The sequence below is a fragment of the Rhinatrema bivittatum genome, chromosome 3, assembly GCF_901001135.1.
Source record: "Rhinatrema bivittatum chromosome 3, aRhiBiv1.1, whole genome shotgun sequence".
NCBI classification, from domain to species: Eukaryota; Metazoa; Chordata; class Amphibia; order Gymnophiona; family Rhinatrematidae; genus Rhinatrema; species Rhinatrema bivittatum.
Window position 1 is genome coordinate 575,453,550 of NC_042617.1, and position 24,913 is coordinate 575,478,462.

The 24,913-nt window shown below is 42.3% G+C and overlaps 1 protein-coding gene across 2 annotated transcripts in view; it reads left to right on the plus strand.

Moving 5' to 3' along the window:
• Nucleotides 1–20,126, plus strand: part of OPRM1 (opioid receptor mu 1) — a 127,205-nt gene extending 107,079 nt beyond the window's left edge. Inside the window, exons 3-4 of one of the 2 annotated variants that reach the window (XM_029596574.1) lie at nt 6,190–6,542; nt 18,893–20,126. In XM_029596574.1, the coding sequence (XP_029452434.1) occupies nt 6,190–6,542; nt 18,893–19,419 (880 nt within the window). In that variant the 3' untranslated portion in view covers nt 19,420–20,126. Of the gene's footprint in view, nt 1–6,189; nt 6,543–10,292; nt 10,385–18,892 lie in introns of those variants that run through there. The other variant, XM_029596575.1, reaches the window with a different exon arrangement.
• Nucleotides 20,127–24,913: the final 4,787 nt, after the last annotated feature.

Consider the following 24,913-nt stretch of genomic DNA (forward strand, 5'->3'; position numbering starts at 1 on the left):
AGGAGATAGAGCAGCTTTTAAACTAGAACATAGGGAAAAGCCGACAGTCGCTCAGCAGCGCATGGTTCGGAGAGAGGTATCTTCAAAGGATAATAATGATGCATTAGAATTAGGGCATCCCAACAGTGAGGTTCCTATAATAAGAAAAGTAGTCCAAGTGCCTGTAACTAGGGATGTGAATCGTTTTTGAACGATTAAAATTATCGTCAGATAATTTTAAAATCGTCCTAAATCGTTAGAGTGCACGATACAATACAAATGCCCCCGATTTATCATCAGGGGCATTTGTATTGTATCGTTAAATAGGGCACGGGAATTATTTGGGGGAGGGCGGGAAAACCGGCACACCAAAACAACCCCTAAACCCACCCCGACACTTTAAAACCAATTCCTTACCCTCCCCCACCCTCCCAACCCCCCACAAAATGTTAAATTACCTGGTCGTCCAGTGGGGGGGGGGGGGCGTCCCAGCGCGATCTCCCGCTCTCGGGCCATCGGCGCCATTTTGGCTGCCACTAATTAAAATGGCGCCGATGGCCCGATAAAAACAAAAACAAACTACCCGACCCTTTAAATCGACCCCCCTTAGCCTCCCCCACCCTCCCGACCCTTTTTTTTTAGATGATTAAAAGTGACCCATAGTGGTTGAAAATACAAGCTTACACGCTTGCAAACCGCAGGTGTTATGATGGCCCTTCATAAAAAATAAAAAAAATATAAAAATACACAAAAAAAGCTGACACACTGAAAAGTTAAAAATCCTTTTAATACAACGTGTTTGTTTGAAAGACTTAAATTACTCCAGTTGACTGGGTATATGTATCATCGGGACACACTAGAGAGATAAAGTTCCTGTATGGAATAAATGATAGCTTTATGGAGCAATTGGTTCAAGAACCGACGAGAGAGGGAGCAATTTTAGATCTAATTCTCAGTGGAGCACAGGACTTGGTGAGAGAGGTAACGGTGGTGGGGCCGCTTGGCAATACTGATCATAATATGCTCAAATTTGAATTAATGACTGGAAGGGGGACAGTAAGCAAATCCACGGCTCTCGTGCTAAACTTTCAAAAGGGAAACTTTGATAAAATGAGAAAAATAGTTAGAAAAAAACTGAAAGGAGCAGCTACAAAAGAAAAAAGTGTGCAAGTTATGGTTAAAAAATACCATCTTAGAAGCACAGTCCAGATGTATTCCACACTTTAAGAAAGCTGGAAAGAAGGGAAAACGATTACCGGCATGGTTAAAAGGGAAGGTGAAAGAAGCTATTTTAGCCAAAAGATCTTCATTCAAAAATTGGAAGAAGGATCCAACAGAAGAAGATAGGATAATGCATAAACGTTGACAAGTTAAATGTAAGACATTGATAAGACAGGCTAAGAGAGAATTTGAAAAGAAGTTGGCCATAGAGGCAAAAACTCACAATAAAAACTTTTTAAAATATATCCGAAGCAGAAAGCCTGTGAGGGAGTCAGTTGGACCATGAGATGATTGAGGGGTTAAAGGGGCACTTAGAGAAGATAAGGCTATTGTGAAAAGATTAAATGATTTCTTTGCTTCGGTGTTTACTGAAGAGGATATTGGGGAGATACCCGTACTGGAGAAGGTTATCATGGGTAATGATTCAGATGGACTGAACCAAATCACAGTGAACCTAGAAGATGTGGTAGACCTGATTGACAAACTGAAGAGTAGTCAATCACCTGGACTGGATGGTATACACCCCAGAGTTCTGAAGGAACTAAAAAATGAAATTTCAGACCTATTAGTAACAATTTGTAACCTATCATTAAAATCATCCATTGTACCTGAAGACTGGAGGATAGCTAATGTAACCCCAATATTTAAAAAGGGCTCCAGGGGCGATCCGGGAAACTACAGACCGGTTAGCCTAACTTCAGTGCCAGGAAAAATAGTGGAAAGTGTTCTAAACATCAAAATCACAGAAAGACATGGTTTAATGGAACAAAGTCAGCATGGCTTTACCCAAGGCAAGTCTTGCCTCACAAATCTGCTTCACTTTTTTGGAGTTAATAAACATGTGGATAACGGTATATATAGTATACCCAAGTATATATAGTATACTTGGATTTTCAGAAGGCGTTTGACAAAGTTCCTCATGAGAGACTTCTAAGAAAAGTAGAAAGTCATGGGATAGGTGGTGATGTCCTTTCATGGATTGCAAACTGGCTAAAAGACAGGAAACAGAGAGTAGGATTAAATGGACAATTTTCTCAGTGGAAGGGAGTGGGCAGTAGAGTGCCTCAGGGATCTGTATTGGGACCCTTTCTTTTCAATATATTTATAAATGATCTGGAAAGAAATACGATGAGTGAGGTAATCAAATTTGCAGATGATACAAAATTGTTCAGAGTAGTTAAATCACAAGCAGATTGTGATAAATTGCAGGAAGACCTTGTGAGACTGGAAAATTGGGCATCCAAATGGCAGATGAAATTTAATGTGGATAAGTGCAAGGTGATGCATATAGGGAAAAATAACCCATGCCATAGTTACATAATGTTAGGTTCCATATTAAGTGCTACTACCCAAGAAAGAGATCTAGGTGTCATAGTGGATAACACATTGAAATCGTCAGTTCAGTGTGCTGCGGCAGTCAAAAAAGCAAACAGAATGTTGGGAATTATTAGAAAGGGAATGGTTAATAAAACGGAAAATGTCATAATGCCTCTGTATCGCTCCATGGTGAGACCGCACCTTGAATACTGTGTACAATTCTGGTTGCCGCATCTCAAAAAAGATAAAATTGAGATGGAGAAGGTACAGAGAAGGGCTACCAAAATGATAAAGGGATGGAACAGCTCCCCTATGAGGAAAGACTAAAGAGGTTAGGCATTTTCAGCTTGGAGAAGAGACGGTTGAGGGGGGATATGATAGAGGTGTTTTAAAATCATGAGAGTTCTAAAACGGGTAGATGTAAATCAGTTATTTATGCTTTCGGAAAATAGAAAGACTAAGGGGCACACCATGAAGTTAGCATGGGGCACATTTAAAACTAATCGGTGAAAGTTCTTTTTCACTCAACGCACAATTAAACTCTGGAATTTGTTGCCAGAGGATGTGGTTAGTGCAGTTAGTATAGCTGTGTTTAAAAAAGGATTGGATAAGTTCTTGGAGGAGAAGTCCATTACCTACTATTAATTAAGTTGACAGAAAATAGCCACTGCTATTACTAGCAACAGTAACATGGAATAGACTTAGTTTTTGGGTTCTTGCCAGGTTCTTATGGCCTGGATTGGCCACTGTTGGAAACAGGATGCTGGGCTTGATGGACCCTTGGTCTGACCCAGTATGGCATGTTCTTATGCTCTAATCCAGTTATATAACCTGTAATATAAGCCTCAATGCTGGACATTCCTTCAATATCTCCCTAATTGACACCTCTTGTATAAATCCAGCAGAATCCAGGAACGCAGTGGATTCCTTCTCAGTACAGAGAAGTCATCCTTTGCTATTTCCCGTCATACTCCTTCCACTAAAGCCTTATACATACTAGCAAACATGGCAGGCATCTCTACAATTTTTCCATTAGGGCTCCAGACATCCACACTGAGTCCATTGCACCCAAAACTTTCATTAGGAGTGAGCTTTCTTGATCAGTAAGGCTCCCTCTCCACAGGACAATTGGTGACAGCGACTTCAAGCTCTGCTTCATCCCCAAGCTGTATCCTTTAGAGATGTGCATCATTTTTTGTGTTCGTGTCGTTCTTCGTTTTTCGGCCGCCATGGAAAATGTCGGTTTTTTTTCGGTTCGGGTCTTTTTTTTCGCGAAAAATCGATTTTTAGTTAGTGCGCGCTAACTCTCCATTAGTGCGCGCTAACTCATGTTAGCGCGCACTAACAAAAACCGTTAGATTTTGTTACTTTTTGTTACTTTTTGTTACTTTTTGTTACTTTTTGTTAGTGCGCACTAACGGGAGTTAGCGCGCCCTAACGGGGAGTTAGCGCGCACTGACTCCCGTTAGTGCGCACTAATCGGAAAAATGAATTTTTGTGAAAAAACAGGAAAATCCTGATTTTTTTCGGGCTTCCTGAAACATGCCGAATTAAACAATTTCGTTGCATTTTTCCAATTCGGCAAAAACGAATGCACATCTCTAGTATCCTTGAGCTGGTCAGCAACAGGGGCTGACAATGCAATCCTGAACTCAAAGAGATCCCATCACTTCTAAATTCCAAAAAAATGTCATGGGACAGACAGAACCAGAAGACTAAGACACATAAGAAGCCAGTAGTCAAAATATCCTAAAATGGATAAGTTATACAGCTAAATTAAGCTGGCTGAGTTATCAGGGCTAAAAGTCCCCTAAATATCCTTGATGAAATGTATCCAGCTACCTTTATTTATTTTATTTATTTATTTTTGTTTTTTTATATACCGATCTTCTTACATTGTATGCAAATCAAATCGGTTTACAGAGAACAAATTAAAACTTGCTTGGTAGCATTATATAAAACAGAGGAACTATTAAATAACAGATAAAAGTAAGAGAAACAAATAAGAACAGTAAATAACATGGAATTTGAAGATATTCCTAAATTAAACAGAAGTTTAGCCAGATAACTTTAATCCAAGCCATCAATCTTTTGAATATCACCAGTTAGGTCTAAAGTTATCTTTAGAATATAGCCAGCTAAGACTACCATTATCCAAAAGATCTGCTTTCTGCCATGTCTGGTGATAACTAGATAATTTGTTTCGCTAACTCCAAATATCAGAGTTAGCTGGATGAGTTATTTGTTTAACTCGTCCCAGTCCTGCGGTGTCCCCCAGAATACCTTTTACTTATTTGGCTAAATCTTAGCTGGATGTTGACTTATCTGGCCAGATAAGCTACCCAGATAAGTCATTATTCAGCTAAGACATAGCCAAATAAGAAGAACGTTGGGGACATCTAAAAGTTAGCCAGATAAGTATGGACATTTTCCCAAATTCACCATTTAGCTGGATAACTTTTGAATTCTCCAGATAATTGTCTCTGAATATTAGTCTCATATGCATCCATTGGCACAGGAATGGGCAAAGCAAATAGTGAGGAAAAAGAATTACGTAACTTTGTCTTTCCATTTGCTCATATTTGCTATTCCTTCTTCAGGCAAAATTTCTGAGATTCCAAGGGAAATGGCTGACTGGATTTCCCCCTAGATTCTATTTTTAATTCTGTATGTGTTATTTTCTATAGAAAATCTAGTTGCACAAAAAGCAAATTTAAAAGTCTGTAAGTACCACAGGAACTTTCAAAAGAAAAGTATATGTGCACTTTCTCTTTAAAATTTAGTGCAAAGTTTATGGATAAAATGCACCCAAAGATTTTGCCCTAAAACAGACAGTTTGAGAATTGCTAGCTATGGTGGTAACTTTCAAAGCCATTAATGTGAATAAAACATGGATTTATGCAAGTAAATGTATTGTTATAAAATTGCCCAGAGTTTAAAAAGTATGCATGTAACCTGATTTTGCATAAAATAAATACTAGCATTAATCTATCTCTGTGCATCCATTTACGCTTGCAAATGCTGTATCACAGATAGGTTTGAAAGTTGGGCTCAATGTGTATAATAATTGACATGTCCCTGCTCTACCTTTGGTAGTTCTAGCTTCTGTATTTAACTCTTGGTCATAATTTTTGAAGGATGAATGGATGGGAGAGGATCACTGCAATTATTTTCTGCCTCCCTCTTTTCCCTTGTTTCTCTAAGTTCAACAATGCAAATCATAAAATCTAAAGACAGATTAATTCAGATTTAAGGGAAATAATCTGTAATTACCCATTGACTATGAATCCAGAAGTTGATCCCTTCTTTTGGATCCCACTACAACTATCTATGTCAGGAAAAAACAAGCAAATTGCTATGGTTGACCTAAGCAGCATGACTGTAGCCACTAAGTTTTTGATGGAAGATGTTAAATCCCATTTAGAACAACAAATACACCATTTGATACCTCTTTGTCATTTTTGTGGCTAATGCACTTTTAATAGTGATATGATATGCATTTTAGCAATAAAAGATGATCAGGTGACCTTCTTGTATACAGCAGTACCACAAGGGTCAGTTTGTATTGGGATGGAAGATACAAAATAACCAAAATTATCTGATGACATGCATAAAATTGTAAATATGTAATTGACTAACAATATTTTCTGATTTCTTAATTCCATTTTCTAGATACACTAAAATGAAGACTGCTACCAATATCTATATTTTCAATCTCGCTTTGGCAGATGCTCTAGCAACAAGTACTCTGCCGTTCCAGAGTGTGAACTACTTGATGGGGACATGGCCATTTGGTAAAATAATTTGCAAAATTGTTATATCCATAGACTACTATAACATGTTCACAAGTATTTTTACACTGACCACGATGAGTGTGGACCGATACATAGCTGTGTGCCACCCTGTCAAGGCTCTTGATTTCCGCACACCACAAAACGCCAAAATTGTCAATGTCTGCAACTGGATTCTTTCTTCTGCCATAGGCTTGCCAGTGATGTTCATGGCAACAACCAAATATGAAAAAGGTGAGGCAAATGAGTTACGTCTTCGTTTGTAATTTAGATTTGATATCCTTTTACCTTCTTCAAGTTCAGTAGATATAAAGGCAGATCATATTTAGTTTGTGTTATCTTAGATGTAAACCAGTAAGCTTGGGAAATGTTTGGGCAATTTTTCTTGACCAAAGAGTACTTAAGAAATATTTTAGTTTCAAGTACAGCAGTTGTTTAAACTGCCATTTAACAAAATGGCTGCCTCCGCTGAGGAGGGATGTGCCAGAGCTAATTAACTCCGGCATGACCCCAGCAAATGATATCATTATAAAGAAGACGGAAGAGGATGATGCATCAGAGGCCTAGGCCTTGGCCTCCCTGCCTGTGCCTGAGCAGAGGCCGAGGCAACAGCATTGTGCCTGGGCTTGGGCCAGGGTCCTGGCATTGGGACACTGACTCTGGAATTGGTCCTGGCATCACGCCAAGGCCTTGGTCTAAGAGAAGGCCCAGGCCTGACACCTAGGCCCCAGCATTAGGCCCCGGTCTTGGCATTGGTTTTGTGCCCTGGCCTTGGTCTAGGCTGAGGTCCAGGCATCAGGACCCAGATTCTGGACCTGGGCTCAGAGTGAGGCCCCCGTGTCAGGACCCGGCCCTCGGACCAGGCTCTTGCGTTGAATCTGGGCCTTGGCCTAGGCTGTTGCCCCAGGTCTGGGCCTAGGCTTAGGCTTGGTTCCCAGTGTCGAGACCAGGCCTTGGAGCCTGGGCTCTGCTTAGGGCCTAGGTGAGGTTGAGGTGACCTACCAAGGTCTCGTCCTATGCAAGGCCGATGCTTCGGCCAGAGCTTAGGCCATGTCAACCCCCCCCCCCCCCCCCATATGTGGGAGCCAGGCTCTAGCGTTTTTTAGAGTGGGAGGGATGGGTGGTGGTGGCAGGCAGCCTCAGGAGGAACTATTTCTTTTTTTTAAGACATTTTGGGGTGTGTTTTTTGTTTTGTTTATCTTTATTTCTTTTTGTAAACTAATGAAAACAAAATAAACATTAAGCAAAATGAAATTCATGAAAAAAAAAACACGACAATAACAAAATTAAAAAACAAAACAAAATGTTTACCCCTGTTCCCCGCTAGAAAACAGTGCTCTCAGCGACAGTCGAAACTCTACAAAAAGCAGATGAGCCCCAAGTGACACCACATAAAGTAGAAAAGGTTTGAAGATGATCTGAAAGTCAAATTCAAAATCATGAGCTCCGCTCAAAGCACAGTGACAATGACCTTGCCCCAATACAAAAATGCATAGAAATCTTGTTCAAAGATTAGACCAACAGGATCCAAGTCTGCAAATGATAAATCCACCTTTATTGCAATTGCAAAAGGCTGTTAGAGAAGTCAACCCCTTGCCCATGGGGAATGACTCGATCAATAACAAAGAACTGTAGATCAGAAAAAAAGATGCTGAAAAACTAATCGATGAGCTAAAAGTGGCTCTGTAATCTATGAGTTCTTTGAACAGTTCTTATGCTCTACCATGCCGGTGTTTACTAATTGTATGGTATCGTCAACACAGCTTTGGGCAAGTTCGTTATATGACAGATCTTTTTAATTTACCGAATGATCAGTTTCTACAGTCCTGCATCCCTTTTATAATATATTTAAATTTGAATTGCCTTTCAATTTTAGCTGGAAATTGGCAACCTTAAATGAATGCTTTGCTTTCACCATGCAGTTGGCAGTTAAAATCAACCTGTTCAGTTCGTATCATAATTTGTTTTTACCAGCTTGTGATCAGCTTAAACATGTAGGCAGACATTGCTCTGTCAAAAAACAAAACCTGGAAGTACTCACGTGCCTTGCTCTCTCACCCCTATATATGCTCAAAAGTCCAAAAAATAGCAAGAGAGGCTCGAATGCCGGGATGGCTGTCTCAGATATCATATATTGTGGAAATCGCCAAATGTTCGGCGTGCCCTCCCCTCCACTGTGATATAATCATTTACCTTCTCTGGAATGAACGTAGTGAAAAACACTTTTTTTTGGTAATTTTTATTCTGCATTTAAAATCGGTTTGAAACAGTCTCTCTCCTGGTAACATTTAAGTGGGTATTGTGTAGTATGCTTTGCAAGTATAGCAGAAAAGGCGCTTATCTCGCTTTAATACGTGAACCAATTGCAGCGTAATGATAGGGGATGTGATTTTGATTTACATTCGACACAGACCGAACAATGATGCATTTTTCACTGGGACACAGTCATCCCTAATGGAGTAAATAAGGAAGTCGATTGGTCCCTTTTTTATTAAATCAGAGCTATTCTGTTCCTGGCAAACAGACCAGTCATTGATGACATCATGTACATCAGAGAAAGTGATTGGCCAGCTGCTATTTTTTTAAAGACTTACATTATGAGCTCACAAGGAGACACTCCACAAAATGAAGCCCACTTGAAAGAGGAAAAAATTAGGGATGTGAATCGTTTTTTGATGCTTTAAAACAATCGTCAGATATATTTTAAATCGTCAAAAATCGTTAGAGCCGCGATACAATAACAATTCCCCCGATTTATCGTCAAAAATCGTAAATCGGGGGAGGGGGGAGGGCGGGAAAACCGGCACACCAAAACAACCCTAAAACCCACCCCGACCCTTTAAAAAAAATCCCCCACCCTCCTGAACCCCCCCAAAATGTTTTAAATTACCTGGGGTCCAGTGGGGGGGGGGGGGTCCTGGCACGATCTCCCGCTCTCTGGCGACAGCTGCGTTAAGAGAAATGACGCCGGTGGCCCTTTGCCCTTATCATATGACAGGACAAAGGTAGCGCCGGCGCCATTTTGGTTCCTGTGACCCGACGTCACGAGTGCAGGAGATCGCTCCCGGACCCCCGCTGGACCCCCAGGGACTTTTGGCCAGCTTGGGGGGGCCTCCTGACCCCCACAAGACTTGCCAAAAGTCCAGCGGGGGTCCGGGAGCGACCTTCTGCACTCGGGCCGATTTGCCAATATTCAAAATAGCGCCGGTGCTACCTTTGCCCTCACTATGTCGACATAGTGAAGGCAAAATGGCGCCGGCGCTACCTTTGCCCTCACTATGTCGACATAGTGAAGGCAAAATGGCGCCGGCGCTACCTTTGCCCTCACTATGTCGACATAGTGAGGGCAAAGGTAGCGCCGGCGCCATTTTTAATATTGGCAATACGGCCCGAGTGCAGAAGGTCGCTCCCGGACCCCCGCTGGACTTTTGGCAAGTCTTGTGGGGGGTCAGGAGGCCCCCCCAAGCTGGCCAAAAGTCCCTGGGGGTCCAGCGGGGGTCCGGGAGCGATCTCCTGCACTCGTGACGTCGGGTCACAGGAACCAAAATGGCACCGGCGCTACCTTTGCCCTGTCATATGATAAGGGCAAAGGGCCACCGGCGCCATTTCTCTTAACGCAGCTGTGGCCAGAGAGAGGGAGATCGTGCCAGGACCCCCCCCCCCCCACTGGACCCCAGGTAATTTAAAACATTTTGGGGGGGTTCAGGAGGGTGGAGGATTTATTTTAAAGGGTTGGGGTGGGTTTTAGGGTTGTTTTGGTGTGCCAGTTTTCCCGCCCTCCTCTCTCCCCCGATAAAATGATTTTTTAACCTAAAAAACTAAGACGATCAGATTCCACCCCCCCCCCCCCCCTTCATCGATCGTTAAGATGATCGATCACACGATTCACATCCCTAGAAAAAATGCTGTGATTAAGTAGGAGAATTGTTTATTGGTCTCAGTATGCTTTTTAGAGGATAATATTTGCATATTCTTGTCCTTTAGCTCTCTCCAGAAAAAAAAAGCCCCTGAAGCTGACATCAACAGGCGAAATCCTGGTCAAGTCGGGTACATAACATTATATAGAAGACTGGTTCACACATCAAGGCAAGATAAGTGCCTTGTCTGCTATACTTGCAAAATGTGCTACACAATACCCGCTTAAATGTTACTAGAAGAGAGACCCTTTCAAAGTGATTTTAAAGGCAAAAGAAAAATTACCAAAAAAAAGTGTTTTTCACTACGTTCACTCCAGAGAAGGTAAACGATTATGGGTTAGATTTTAAAAATTTGTGCGATCACGTACTTTTGTTCGGGCACCAGGCGCAAACAAAAGTACGCTGGATTTTATAAGATACGCGCGTAGCCGTGCGTATCTTATAAAATCCGGGCTCAGCGCGCACAAGGGGGTGCACATTTGTGCAACCTGCGCGCGCCGAGCCCAGCACGCGCTGCCTGTTCCCTCCGAGGCCGCTCTGAAATCGGCCCTTGTGACATAGTGAGGGCAAAGGTGATCTGCTGCCAGTATCTGCTGGCATCACTGAAGAATTTCTGCTGTTTGAATTGATGAAATGTGCAAGAGGAGTTGATTTGTATAATGTATTCGCTACCGAGCTTCAAACAAGGTAGTTAGAAAATGCAAAAAGCTAGGTAGAGAGTGCAACCAACCAGGGAGCGAGGGCATTGTACAAATCAAACCTTTCCCGGTAATGCTAAGCATTAAGGCTCTAATGCAAAATGATAAATGAGCCAGTTACTCGCTTAAGAACATATGAATTCCCATACTGAGTTACACCGAGGGTCAATCAAGCCCAGGAGCCTGTTTCCAACAGTGGCCAGTCAAGTACCTGGCAAAATCCCACTCAGTAAATAGATCCCATGCTGCTATTGCTCAGTGATAAGTAGTGGCTATGCCCGAAAAGTAGTAGTAAAAGGTGAATTTTAAGACTTATTTGCACAACATGGTGCTCATACCTGCATCTGGACGTCCAAAGGGTATTTTATAAAGAGGCAAAATGCACATGTATATGTATGTATGCAAGAATTTAGATGCATGCAAAAAAGGAACATGGTGGGGTGTGTGTCAAGGCATGGCTTACACATATACATGTGATGACATATTTTATAAGGGACACGCACTAGTGCAGAATTGCATTTCATCACATGTGCACACTTTATTATTGAATAATGCGTTTTCCATTGCTGGGTTGGTCTCTCTGGGTGAGTGGACACAGAAGCAGGTCAGGTGGTGAGAGGGGGTGTAACAGGGACAGGCTGGGACCCACTGGGAATACTGGAAGAGTTACAGGGACATTCTACAGAGGTTGCAGTGACTTAAGCTGGGATAAAGAGGGTCATACTTGGTTACTTAGATATACAGGATTATATAGGTGGTTAGAGGAATAGATTGGGGAGACACTGGGACAGTAAGGACTATAAAGGGGGCTAGGAGAATTTATTGTAGCTACATGTTGGGGGTATGTTAGTCATTCTTGAAAAGTCCTTTTTCAATATGTCTATAACAGCTGCATAGGAAATCAGGTCAGTATGGCTGAGGGAAAGAAAGTGAAGGAGGAGGAAGCGGTAACCATTACAGAAAGTTTACAGGAAATGGACAGTTTCTGTTTCTGTCTGAGGAGCAAGTCATGTACAGGTTCAGGTTCAACAAGGAAACCATACTGTACCTATGTCAGTAGTCAGAACAGGACCTGCAACCTAACACTCAAAGGAACCATGTCAAGGACTCTACCACTCTGGCCTTTTTTGCTACAAGCACCTTCCAGACACTTCTAGGGGGTCACGTCAGGTATCTGCCAATTAGCCAAATAAACTATATATAGATCAGGTCCTAGGTGCCTTGCTGAACAGAAGACAAGACTATATATCCTTCCCCTGCAGAAGACAGCAACATCAAATAATGACTGATTTTAATCAATTTGCACATTGCCCCTCTGTCTTGGGGTGTACTCAAGTCTCCATTAGGGCACCAGAGCGTAAGAACACAAGAAATTGCCATACTGGGTTAGACCAATGGTCCATCAAACCCAGCATCCTGTTTCCAACAGTGGCTAATCCAGGCTACAAATATCTGGCAAGTGGACCAATCTAAAAGGAGCAATTACCAAGGGAACTAATCTATATGTTAGAAAAGTAAAGAAAAGCAAAAGAAAAATGAAACCTATCTGGTTCTCAAAGGAGTTGGCTGATAAAATAAAGGCTAAAAGAGCAGCATTCAAGAAATATAAAAGATCCCAAAGGGAGGAGCACAAAGAAGAATATCTGGAAGAACTGAGGGAGACGAAGAAAGTCATCAAGACAGCAAAAAGTCAAGCGGAAGAGAGGATTGCCAAGGAGGTAAAGAGAGGGTGACAAAACATTTTTCAGATATATAAGTGAAAAGAGAAAAGTTCATAGTGGTATAGTGAAATGGAAAGGATCAATGTGTGAAAAGAGATGAAGAAATGGCAGAAATATTAAACAAATACTTCAGTTCTGTGTTCACTAAAGAGGACCCTGGAGAAGGACCGTCACTAGTTAATAAGAAACTGGAGGGGAGTGGAGTAGATGTAACTCCATTTACAGTAGAAAATGTATGGGAAGAGCTGGAGAAACTGAAAGTGGACAAAGCCATGGGGCCTGATGAGGTTCAACCCAGGATACTGAGGGAGCTCAGAGATGTGCTGGCAGGTCCACAGTGTGACTTGTTCAATAGATCCCTGGAAACGGGAGTGGTGCCGAGTGATTGGAGAAGAGCGGTGGTGGTCCCGCTTCACAAGAGTGGGAACAGAGAAGAGGTTGGTTACTACAGACCGGTTAGCCTCACTTCGGTGGTGGGAAAAGAAATGGAGTCACTGTTGAAAGAGAGAATAGTGAACTATCTACAGTCAGGAGAATTGCTGGACCAGAGGCAGCATGGATTCACCAAGGGAAGATCCTGTCACACAAATCTGATTGACTTTTTTGACCGGGTAACCAAGGAATTGGATCAAGGAAGGGCACTCGATGACATCTACTTGGATTTCAGCAAAGCGTTTGATACGGTCCCGCACAGGAGACTGGTGAATAAAATGAGAAGCTTAGGAGTGAGTGTCGAGGTGGTGGCCTGGATTGCAAACTGGTTGAAGGACAGAAAACAATGTGTGTTGGTAAATGGAACTCTCTCTGAAGAGAGAGCGGTGTTAAGATGGGTACCGCAAGGATCGGTATTGGGACCGGTCCTATTCAGTATCTTTGTGAGCGACATTGCGGACGGGATAGAAGGTAAGGTTTGTCTTTTTGAGGACGACACTAAGATCTGCAACAGAGTGGACACGCCGGAAGGAGTGGAGAGAATGAGACGGGATTTAAGGAAGCTGGAAGAGTGGTCGAAGATATGGCAGCTGCGATTCAATGCCAAAAAGTGCAGAGTCATGCATATGGGGAGTGGAAATCCGAATGAACTGTATTCGATGGGGGGAGAAAGGCTGATGTGCACGGAGCAGGAGAGAGACCTTGGGGTGATAATGTCTAACGATCTGAAGTCGGCAAAACAATGTGACAAGGCGATAGCTAAAGCCAGAAGAATGCTGGGCTGCATAGAGAGAGGAATATCGAGTAGGAAAAGGGAAGTGATTGTCCCCTTGTACAGGTCCTTGGTGAGGCCTCACCTGGAGTACTGTGTTAAGTTCTGGAGACCGTATCTTCGAAAAGACAGAGACAAGATGGAGGCGATCCAGAGAAGGGCGACCAAAAAGGTAGAAGGTTTTCATTGAATGACTTATGAGGAGAGATTGAAGAATCTAAGTATATACACCCTGGAGGAAAGGAGGAGCAGAGGTGATATGATACAGACTTTCAGATACTTGAAAGGTTTTAATGATCCAAAGACGACAAACCTTTTACGTCGGAAAAAAATCAGCAGAACCAGGGGTCACGATTTGAAGTTCCAGGGAGGAAGACTCAGAACCAATGTAAGGAAGTATTTCTTCACGGAGAGGGTGGTGGATGCTTGGAATGCCCTTCCGGAGGAAGTAGTGAAGACCAGAACTGTGAAGGACTTTAAAGGGGCGTGGGATAAACACTGTGGATCCATAAAGTCTAGAGGACGTGAATAAATGTGGAAAAAAGGATTTGCATTCACAAAAAAGCAGGGAGTAGCTTGCTTGTTACGGCGGTTACTACCCCAAACCAAATAAGCCTGATACTTCACTTTCAATGCATATCCAGCATAGCTCTCTGCTTTAATGGCAAGGGAGAAAGGCTCATACTTCACACACATCCAGCATAGCTCTCTGCTTCAACGGCAGGGGAGAAAGACTGATACTTTATGCATATCCAGCATAGCTCTCTGTTCAACGGCAAAGGAGAAAGACTGATACTTCACACACATCCAGCATAGCTCTCTGCTTCAACAGCAGGGGAGAAAGACTGATACTTTACGCATATCCAGCATAACTCTCTGCTTCAACAGCAGGGAGAATGAAGAAAAGAGGATCTATATACAGACAACAACCAAAAAGGACTGAATTACATAGTCTGAGAAAACAAATAAGCATGGGTGTAGCTTGCTTATTGCGGCGGTTACTACCCCTAACCAATTAAGCTAAATATTTCACATAGATGTAGCTCCAACACTGCTCTCTGCATTAATGGTGGGGGTGGAAGGGAAACAGAACCAAAAGGTTACTAAGAGCCAAGAGTAACAGATAAGTATGAGAAAAAAAAATGTGCAAAGCTTGCTGGGCAGACTGGATGGGCCGTTTGGTCTTCTTCTGCCGTCATTTCTATGTTTCTATACCCAAAAACTAAGCATATCCCATGCTACTAATGCCAGTAATAGAAGTGGCTATTCCGTAAGTCAACTTGATTAATAGCAGGTAATGGACTTTTCGTCCAAGAACTTATCCAAACCTTTTTTAAACCCAACTACACTAACTGCACTAACCAAATCCCCTGGCAACAAATTCCAGAGTTTAATTGTGCATTGAGAAAAAAGAATTTTCTCCAATTAGTTTTAAATGTGCCCCATGCTAACTTCATGGAGTGCCCCTAGTCCTTCTATTATCCAAAAGAGTAGATAACCAATTCACATTTACTTTTTCAAGCCCTCTCATGATTTTAAAACCTCTATCATATCCCCCCTCAGCCATATCTTCTCCAAGCTGAACAGCCCTAACCTCTTTAGTCTTTCCTCATAGGGGAGCTGTTTCATCCCCTTTATCATTTTGGTTGCCCTTCTCTATACCTTCTCCATCGCAGCTATATCTTTTCTAAGATACAGCTACCAAAATTGTTCACAGAATTCAAGGTACGGTCTCACCATGGAGCAATACAGAGGCATTATGACATTTTTTGTTTTATTCACCATTCCCTTCCTAACAATTCCTAATATTCTGTTTGCTTTTTTGACTGCCACAGCACACTGAGCCGATGATTTCAATAGGTTATCCACTTTGACGCCTAGATCTCTTTCCTGGGTGGTAGCTCATAATATGGAACCTAACATTGTGTAACTAAAGCATGGGTTATTTTCCCCTATATGCATCATCTTGCACTTATCCACATTAAATTTCATCTGCTATTTGGATGCACAATTTTCTAGACTCACAAGGTCCTCCTGTAATTTATCACATTCTGCCTGTGATTTTACTCTGAATAATTTTGTAACATCTCAATTTTTATTACCTCACTCATCATATTCCTTTCCAGATCATTTATAAATAAAGCACCGGTCCAAGTACAAATCCCTGAGGCACTCCACTGCCCACTCCCTCCACTGAGAAAATTGTCCCTTTAATTCTACTCTCTGTTTCCTATCTTTTAACCAGTTTGTAATCCACAAAAGGACATCACCACCTATCCCATGACTTTTTACTTATCTTAGAATCCTCTCATGAGGAAATTTGTCAAATGCCTTCTGAAAATCCAAATACACTACACCTACCAGTTCACCTTTATCTACATGTTTATTAACTCCTTCAAAAATGTGAAGCAGATTTGTGAGGCAAGACTTGCCTTGGGTAAAGCCATGCTGACTTTGTTCCATTAAACCATGTCTTTCTATATGTTCTGTGATTTTGACCTTTAGAACACTTTCCACTATTTTTCCTGGCACTGAAGTCAGGCTAACTGGTCTGTAGTTTCCCGGATCGCCCCTGGAGCCCTTTTAAATATTGGGGTTACATTTGCTATCCTCCAGTCTTCAGGTACAATGGATGATTTTAATGATAGGTCACAAATTTTTACTAATAGGTCTGAAATTTCATTTTTTAGTTCCTTCAGAACTCTGGGGTGTATACCATCCGGTCCAGGTGATTTACTACTCTTCAGTTTGCCAATCAGGTCTACCACATCTTCTAGGTTCACCATGATTTGATTCAGTCCATCTGAATCATTACCCAAGAAAACCTTCTCCATTACGGGTACCTCCCCAACATCCTCTTCAGTAAACACCGAAGCAAAGAAATCATTTAATCTTTCCGCGATGGCCTTATCTTCTCTAAGTGCCCCTTTAACACCTCGATCATCTAACGGTCCAACTGACTCCCTCACAGGCTTTCTGCTTCAGATATATTTTAAAAAGTTTTTACTGTGAGTTTTTGCCTTTACGGCCAACTTCTTTTCAAATTCTCTCTTAGCCTGTCTTATCAATGTCTTACATTTAACTTGCCAACATTTATGCTTTATCCTATTTTCTTCTGTTGGATCTTTCTTCCATCTTCTTTAGCATTTTGATTGCCCTTCTCTGTACCTTTTCCACTTCAACTGCTCCTCCCTACTTCCTCATACCATCATTCTCCTTCAACTTCCCAGCCCCCCAACCCCTCACACACACTCACTCTCCTCCCTACCCCTCATTCATTTTCTCCTCCCCTCTCTCTTCTCTCCACTCACCTTCATTCTCAAGTTTCCCCTTGCTATTTTATTTTCTCCTTTTTGATTAATATCTTTTTGTGATTTAAATATACTAACCATGAGAGAAAGCCCAAAGCAGAGTGACAGAGGAAATAGATTTTTTCCTATTATTTAAAAAGAGAGTTTGGCTCCAGTTATTTGTTATGTGAAAGATAGACATATGGGAAGACTAAGAAATCATGAATAGATCCAAACAGACATATTGCCCTCCCACTTCCTTCCAGCCTCTCACATGGTCAAACAAAACAGTTCAATACCATGCACCAAGTTAGATCAATTAAAGGTACTCAAATTCAGTTTTCAAAACTGGATTACCCAATTTTCCAGCTCAGAGTTTTGCCACTGAGGCTACTTTATGCCTATGTCTACCATAAACCAGTTTCCGAACAGTAAGTCTTCCTAATTTAATATCTTTTACTGATATTAAATATTAGGAAGCAATAAAGTATCATTTTTTCTACATAATGCCTTTTGAATTTAAATGTTATTGCTGAAAAACTATCTGAATTCCAGCTTATATGAATAAGCTTCATGGTTAGTACACCTGGAGAAGCGCGTACATTGGGGCTAATAAATATTCATTAGCTGAAATAATGTCACTATTCTAAGAAGCACTGTTAACTGGGAGAGCATGCCTACAACTGATAAACCTGTCACTTCACTGCTACTGCAGGTAAGTGGACAAATCTCCCATGAATGTTTTTTTTAACTTACTTCTGCTCCTGAGATGCAAACATGTCTTCCTTTCCTTCTGAGCATAATAGTTTCCAGTTATTGCTATGACTGGCAACACAGCACACTAAAACCAAGAGGTGAATACTGAAAATGGTTTGTGTAGTAGTTAACTCGCTGACTTTTCTAGACAAATCATGAGCTAAAGAGAGAAGTCCTGGGAGAAGGTATTCGGAGGCAGTGCCAATTATGCGGCTAAGTTAGCTGGATAAATTCTGATTTTCAGTGTTTTCCGTTTAACATAACCAGGTAGCTTTAGGACTGCCTCTGAGCATTCCTAAAATGCTCAGAGGCAGTCAAACTTATCCAGCTAACTCTGCCATAGCCAAATATATTCAGTAGCACAGCTGCACTACAGAATATACCAGCAAAGTTAGCTGAATAAATTTATCTGGGTAACTTTCCTAGCCAGCTAGTGACTGAAAATAGACCTCCAAGTGCCTAATGGGGCTTCTCTAACTCTGCTGGCACTAGCCATCACAACAACTGAAACAAAGAGGGACACAGTCCTTTTTTTGATCATATTGCCAGAAACTTAAACTTAGCTATAACTTTACCTCCTTCATTCTGAATTTTTCCAAATCTGCTACATCTTTCTTACCAAGCGCTATTGGTTTCAGATATGATATACAGAAAACATGGGTCCCCTTTAAAAGCAAATATTTATATAAAAGCCATTAGTGATTCATTGTTGAATCATTGAAGGTGGTATGACTGGATCATTCTACTGGGATATCATGTGTATCACCCCAAACATCAACATTTCTCCATAGGACAATGGATTGAGTTTTACTATGGAAATCAGATATACTCTGTAGAAATATGCACTAGAAAAGTTTTGCTTTGAAAATTGAGACATCCATTTTTATTTGCAATTTTTATTTTACAGTATAGCAAAGTGATGTATTGTATAAGATATCACTAACAAAAGATGCAATTGCACATTCAGTTCCTGATTTTGCTTTGTAAATTTGTTCTAGGTTCCACAGATTGCACTCTTATATTCCCCCATCCTTCTTGGTACTGGGACAACCTTCTGAAAATCTGTGTTTTCATCTTTGCTTTCATAATGCCAGTCCTAATCATCACAGTGTGCTATGGCATGATGATTTTACGCCTCAAAAGTGTCCGCATGCTGTCAGGTTCCAAGGAGAAGGACAGAAACCTGAGAAGAATAACCAGAATGGTCCTTGTTGTGGTTGCTGTGTTCATAGTGTGCTGGACTCCCATCCACATTTATGTCATTATTAAAGCCTTGATAAATGTCCCTTCTTCTCTTTTCCAAACTGTCACTTGGCATGTTTGCATTGCTCTAGGGTACACAAATAGCTGCCTTAATCCAGTTCTCTATGCTTTTCTGGATGAAAACTTCAAAAGATGTTTCAGAGAATTCTGCATTCCCACTTCTTCAACCATTGAGCAGCAAAACTCAACACGAATTCGTCACAATACCCGTGACCATCCCTCCACCGCCAATACTGTTGATAGGACTAACCATCAGGTATGACTAGCCGTGGAAATGTCATCTCTAAATTCAAGTGTTCATACAGGGGATGACATGAATTCTGAAGTTACAGAGATTTCTACAGGGCTATGATTCACTGGTTTGTGTGGGTTATTTATTTGCTTTTGTGGATTTTGTAGACATATGTAAACAGACGCATACATGTGAATAGGTATATGTTTCTATTTATGCATCTAGTTCAATGTATGTATTGTATACGTATTTCCTCTCTCTTTAGCTATATCTACCAATATGCACACAAAGACTTTTAACATGAAATATATAGCATATGGTTATTTTCATGTATATATATATGGTACGCATATGTAAAAATATGATTCAGATGTCTTAAAAAAGCATTGTCAGTCTATATCAGTTAAATATCTACTCAGAATGCAACTTATGACCCTCTATTGGATGCAAATTTTAAAAGAAAATCAATTTGGAAGACTAGTTCTTTCTGATATATTTATTTCAAGGAGATCTTGTAAATGTCATACCCAAGTGACATAGCTATTAGCAATTTAATCATGGATAACAATAAAAATATAAACATGTTTGCAATTCCTTAAGTAAGGCTCCCTCTTATTTGGTATACTTGATATTTGGAGGGATGGTAGAATAATGAGATCTGATGATATACAGTTAGAAAGATAACATATTTTGATAATATGTGTATTATTTCTGTTCCTTCATGAATCATTTACATTTGCATTAATTTATATGATAAATATTTCCTCTAAATGTGCAAAATAAATATATATGGATACATAAACAAATATATTTCTGAGACAAAGGACATTTAAGTTGTTTATAGAATGCTTCATATTTAAGCTTGATAACTGAAAAAAAGCTATTTTGGGCTTTCATTTTTAATATATTTGCTAAAAGCCTCGCCCATAGATGATCTACTTGAATTACAGTCCCTTGTGAAACAAAGATGCCAAACGTATTACACTGTGCAGTTTGTATGAAAGTCTGTTTAACCTTTAAATATTCATGCTTTTTAATACTTAGCAAGCAATAATACCTCAGAAAAATTGCTTATATAACTTGTTCTTAAAGTAATGTTTAAACAAGCAGGGACGTTTTCAAAATCAATACTACAGTTACCAAAGTACCCTTTTTACTATCAGTGTATTTTTACACATATCAATTGATAAGCAATATTGAAAGATATTAGAAGACATCATGTAAATTATTTTCATTGCTTTCTTCCATTTAACCTTAACTGCAGAATTTCTTTCTTTGTATGCTTTTGCACTATACTAGCAGAACATACTGTGCACAACATAATATAACATAAAATCACTTTTAGAATAAAGCATGGGAAATGGTAAATATTATGTAGAAATCATAGAAAATGCAAAAGTCATGTGAGGTTCTCAGTGAGGGGCAGAAATCATGGCCTGCCATAAAAGCAGAAATGCTAAAATAACTATTGGAACATGAAATCCTGAATGTGAGCTGGGATACTGCTGCATAATATTCTGCAAAGCTCTATTACCTTCAGAGGTATAGGGTGAAATTAAATGCCACAATGCAATTTAATCAAATAATAGCGAGTGGTCCCATAACATAGGGATAGAATACTAGCTCGACTTGAAGTCCTCCTCCCCCCCCCCCCCCCCCAAAGAATAAGAACATAAGAAAATGCCATACTGGGTCAGATCAAGGGTCCATCAAGCCCAGCATCCTGTTTCCAACAGTGGCCAATCCAGGCCATAAGAACCTGGCAAGTACCCAAAAACTAAGTCTATTCCATGTTACCATTGCTAATGGCAGTGGCTATTCTCTAAGGGGCAGATTTTTAAAAACTACGTGAGCGCGTACTTTTGTTCGTGCACCAGGCGCGAACAAAAGTACGCTGGATTTTATAAGATACACGCGTATCTTATAAAATCCGGGGTCGGCGCGCGCAAGGGGATGCACATTTGTGCAACCTGCATGCGCCAAGCCCAGCGCGGCCTGCCTGTTCCCTCCGAGGCCGCTCCGATTTCGGAGCGGCCTCGGAGGGAACTTTTCTTCACCCTCCCCCTACCTTCCCCTACCTAACCCACCCCCCCGGCCCTATCTAACCCCCCCCCCTTACCTTTGTCAGCAAAGTTACGCCTGCTTTCAGCAGGCGTAACTTTGCGCTCGTCGCCGGCAGCCCCGCTCCGTCCTCCGCCCCCGGGCCCGCCCCCGAAATGCCGCGGCACGCCCCCGAAACGCTGCGTCGTTTCGGGAACGCCCCCGGACACGCCCCCTCCCTCCCCTTTTCAAAAGCCCCGGGACTTACACGCGTCCCGGGGCTTTACGCGTGCCTGTGGCCTATGCAAAATAGGCGCGCCGGCGCGCGCGGGCCTTTTAAAATCCGCCCCTAAGTGAACTTAATAGCAGGTAATGGACTTCTCCTCCAAGATCTTATCCAATCCTTTTTTAAACACAGCTATACTAACTGCACTAACCACATCCTCTGGCAACAAATTCCAGAGTTTAATTGTGCGTTGAGTAAATAAGAACTTTCTCCGATTAGTTTTAAATGTGCCCCATGCTAACTTCATGGAGTGCCCCCTAGTCTTTCTACTATCCGAAAGAGTAAATAACACATTAACTAGGCCACAGTTTATTAACACATAAACTAACCCGAGTCCTTACAAATTGAACTTATCGAACAACCCCAACTTACCCCTCCTCCCTTTCCTCCCCCTTTTCTCCACCACCTTACCCCCAGTGGTGAAGGAGCAACCCCTCCCCCTGCCCCGCCCACTCTGCCACAAACCAGCGAGAGTAAGCTCAAACCAAGAGCTTAGCCCCTTAGTTCTCCAGTCTTCCTGTGTAGCAGCACCCCCAGCTACACGAGGCTTGCACCCCCGACCCCCACAACTGTAACCCCACCGCCTTACAAATTCCTCCTGGGCTCAGGTTTACTGCCACAAAACAAGCCGACTAAAGTCGGCTTGTTCCCCCCAAACTGCGGCCAGTTACCATTTCCTAATCTGTCTCTCCAGCCCTTCCTGTATGGAGTTATTAGAAAGGTCCATAGTCCACCTCGGATAAGTGGACCCCGTCCCCGCTGAATAACCCAGCTTCCACCTCTCTTGACCAGGGATGCCTAATCCAACCCCCACCCCCCTTCCCACCCCATCCATTTTCCCAATTGTCTGTTCAATTTTTTGACTCCAGACTGCCAAATTACTTCATCCCTGTTCCTCAATCTAATAATAACATCGGACCATCCAATAAGCACGCGAGGCCATAGGATCATAATCTGCAATAGGTCTTTCTTCATGCACGTGAGTAACTCCCTGCATGATTTAGACCCTATATCGTTTCCCCGAGGTGTATGATGAAAATATTTGGCTCACCCCACATTTCGATCCTCTCAGATAGGAAAGGCAGGAGTTCATCCCAACCCATACCCCTCTTACTGAACCATGGCAAACACCAACCCGCCCTTTCCAACTCCAAATGCTCCCCGTATGGACGCTTCAGCGCTCTTCTTTGCGCCCGATGTATGTAGGAATGGCCCACAATCTAGGCACATCCTTCAAAACGCCGTAGCCCTATGCGCTCTGTAACACAAAATGGATCATGCTAGCCATTTCCCTACCCCCCCTCCCTCGTGCGCTGTGGCTCCTTTATTGTCTTACGTATGACAGAAAAGCATTAGACCTCCACCGACCCAAACCCACTGTCTGAGAGTCCGGTTTCTGCCGCCGTGGTGGCCGCCCCGATCCGAAAATAACGAGTGCTATAAAAATGCTCATTCCCACCTTTTTCTCTAACTGTCGCACTCAAAACCATGGTGAATTGATAATGTGTCAAGGGACTACCATCTTCGTGTACCAAGAAAGATCCCCGCATTTCAGGATGCATTTTTAGATATTCCTGAGCCTGCCTGACTGGACACACATGGATATTTACAGCCGGCACTATGGTCACGAAGTAACCTTTCCCACCCTGATCCGTTTTTGACTTAGGGATAAACAATCCCACTTTTGAATCGTGAACCTGTACACACTGAAAAGTTAACCCTAATTCCTGATCGCTATACCACGATTTGGCTAATAGTTCGCTGACTCTCATGGCCCCAAAGAATGCCCACGAGAAGGCAACTCTGAACAACGTCACCTCATATTTTGGCCAACATACTTTGGGCATCTGTGCAGACAAACTGATCAATCATCATATCTGATAGGCCATCGCAAGTCCCCTTGCTTTCCCAAACTGCACTGCCATCCCCATAACACTCTATGCACTCGAAAGCTGCTCGAGGGGTTCCCCCATCCTCGCAGCTTCTGGAAAAAAGCAAAACCCGCCTATAGCTACTGAATACCCTTGGTTCTTTGCCCATGTTATGAAACCAACTACTGCCTGCTCGGTCATGACCCCTCCTGCCACCCTTATGTTTGTAGAAAACCAGTCACTGCTTTGACTCCTTTAATATACAATTTCCAAGTTGCCGGGGTGACCGAGCTCTGTATCATCGCCCATTCCTCTTCCGTACCCTGCGTGTCGCAAGATCCCTTGCGTCCGTTGCCAAGCTGCGTGCTCCCAAGACATTCTGCTGGGACACCAGTAGTACGACAAAACATCAACATGCTCACCAACAACCACCAACATTGCATTCTGCGAACATCTGTACATCGACAACGTACCAGATGTGACCGCCTACCGTATACTCTGGAATCCAATCCCTCCTGTCCCCGACACTTGAATCTATACTACCCTATCCTCATTACCCATATTGTTCTTGGTCCCTAAGTGTCATTTGTTCACCTCCTTTTTTTTTTTTTGGCTGCCTTCCTCGACGTATTCTGCTTCCTTGCCATACAAAATTGTTTGTCCCTCCCCAAAATGACTGTCTGCAGCTCATGAGCCAGAAATTGACCTAGGCATTAGGGATGTGCAGAGGGACGCCATACATTGCATTCGGGATTCATATTCGTCAGGGGGCAGATACATTGCATTCGGCAAGGGGGGCCCCCAATATGTACATGCTTTAATTCTTATTCGTTTCCCAGCTAAAATTGAATTAAGTACAACCCCCCACCCTCCTGACCCCCCCAAGACTTACCAAAACTCCCTGGTGGTCCAGCAGGGGTCCAGGAGCCATCTCCTGCACTCACACCCTCGGCTGCCGGTATTCAAAATGGCGCTGATAGCCTTTGACCTTCTATGTCACTGGGATCAACTGTCCCGGACCTGACCTCCTCTGAGCCTTTGCTTGCGCCAGGTTCACTGGTCTCCCTTTCTCTACTGGGACCCATTGCCAGTGATGGAAGGCCAGGCCTAACACCCTCGGGGGAAGGGGAAGGCGGAAAGTTGCTACCAGAAGCACTGAGGGAGATATATAAAGGAGGGCCTGGCAGGGTCGGCTGCTCGTGAAGGCGTGCTGGGGGGAGGGACACCCTGCAACCTCTCTTGGACATCGTAAATGGGGAAGGCTCGGCCCTACCTCCCCTCTCTTTTCCCCTCGGCATCTGAATCTGTGGATCTGAACGCTGGGTAA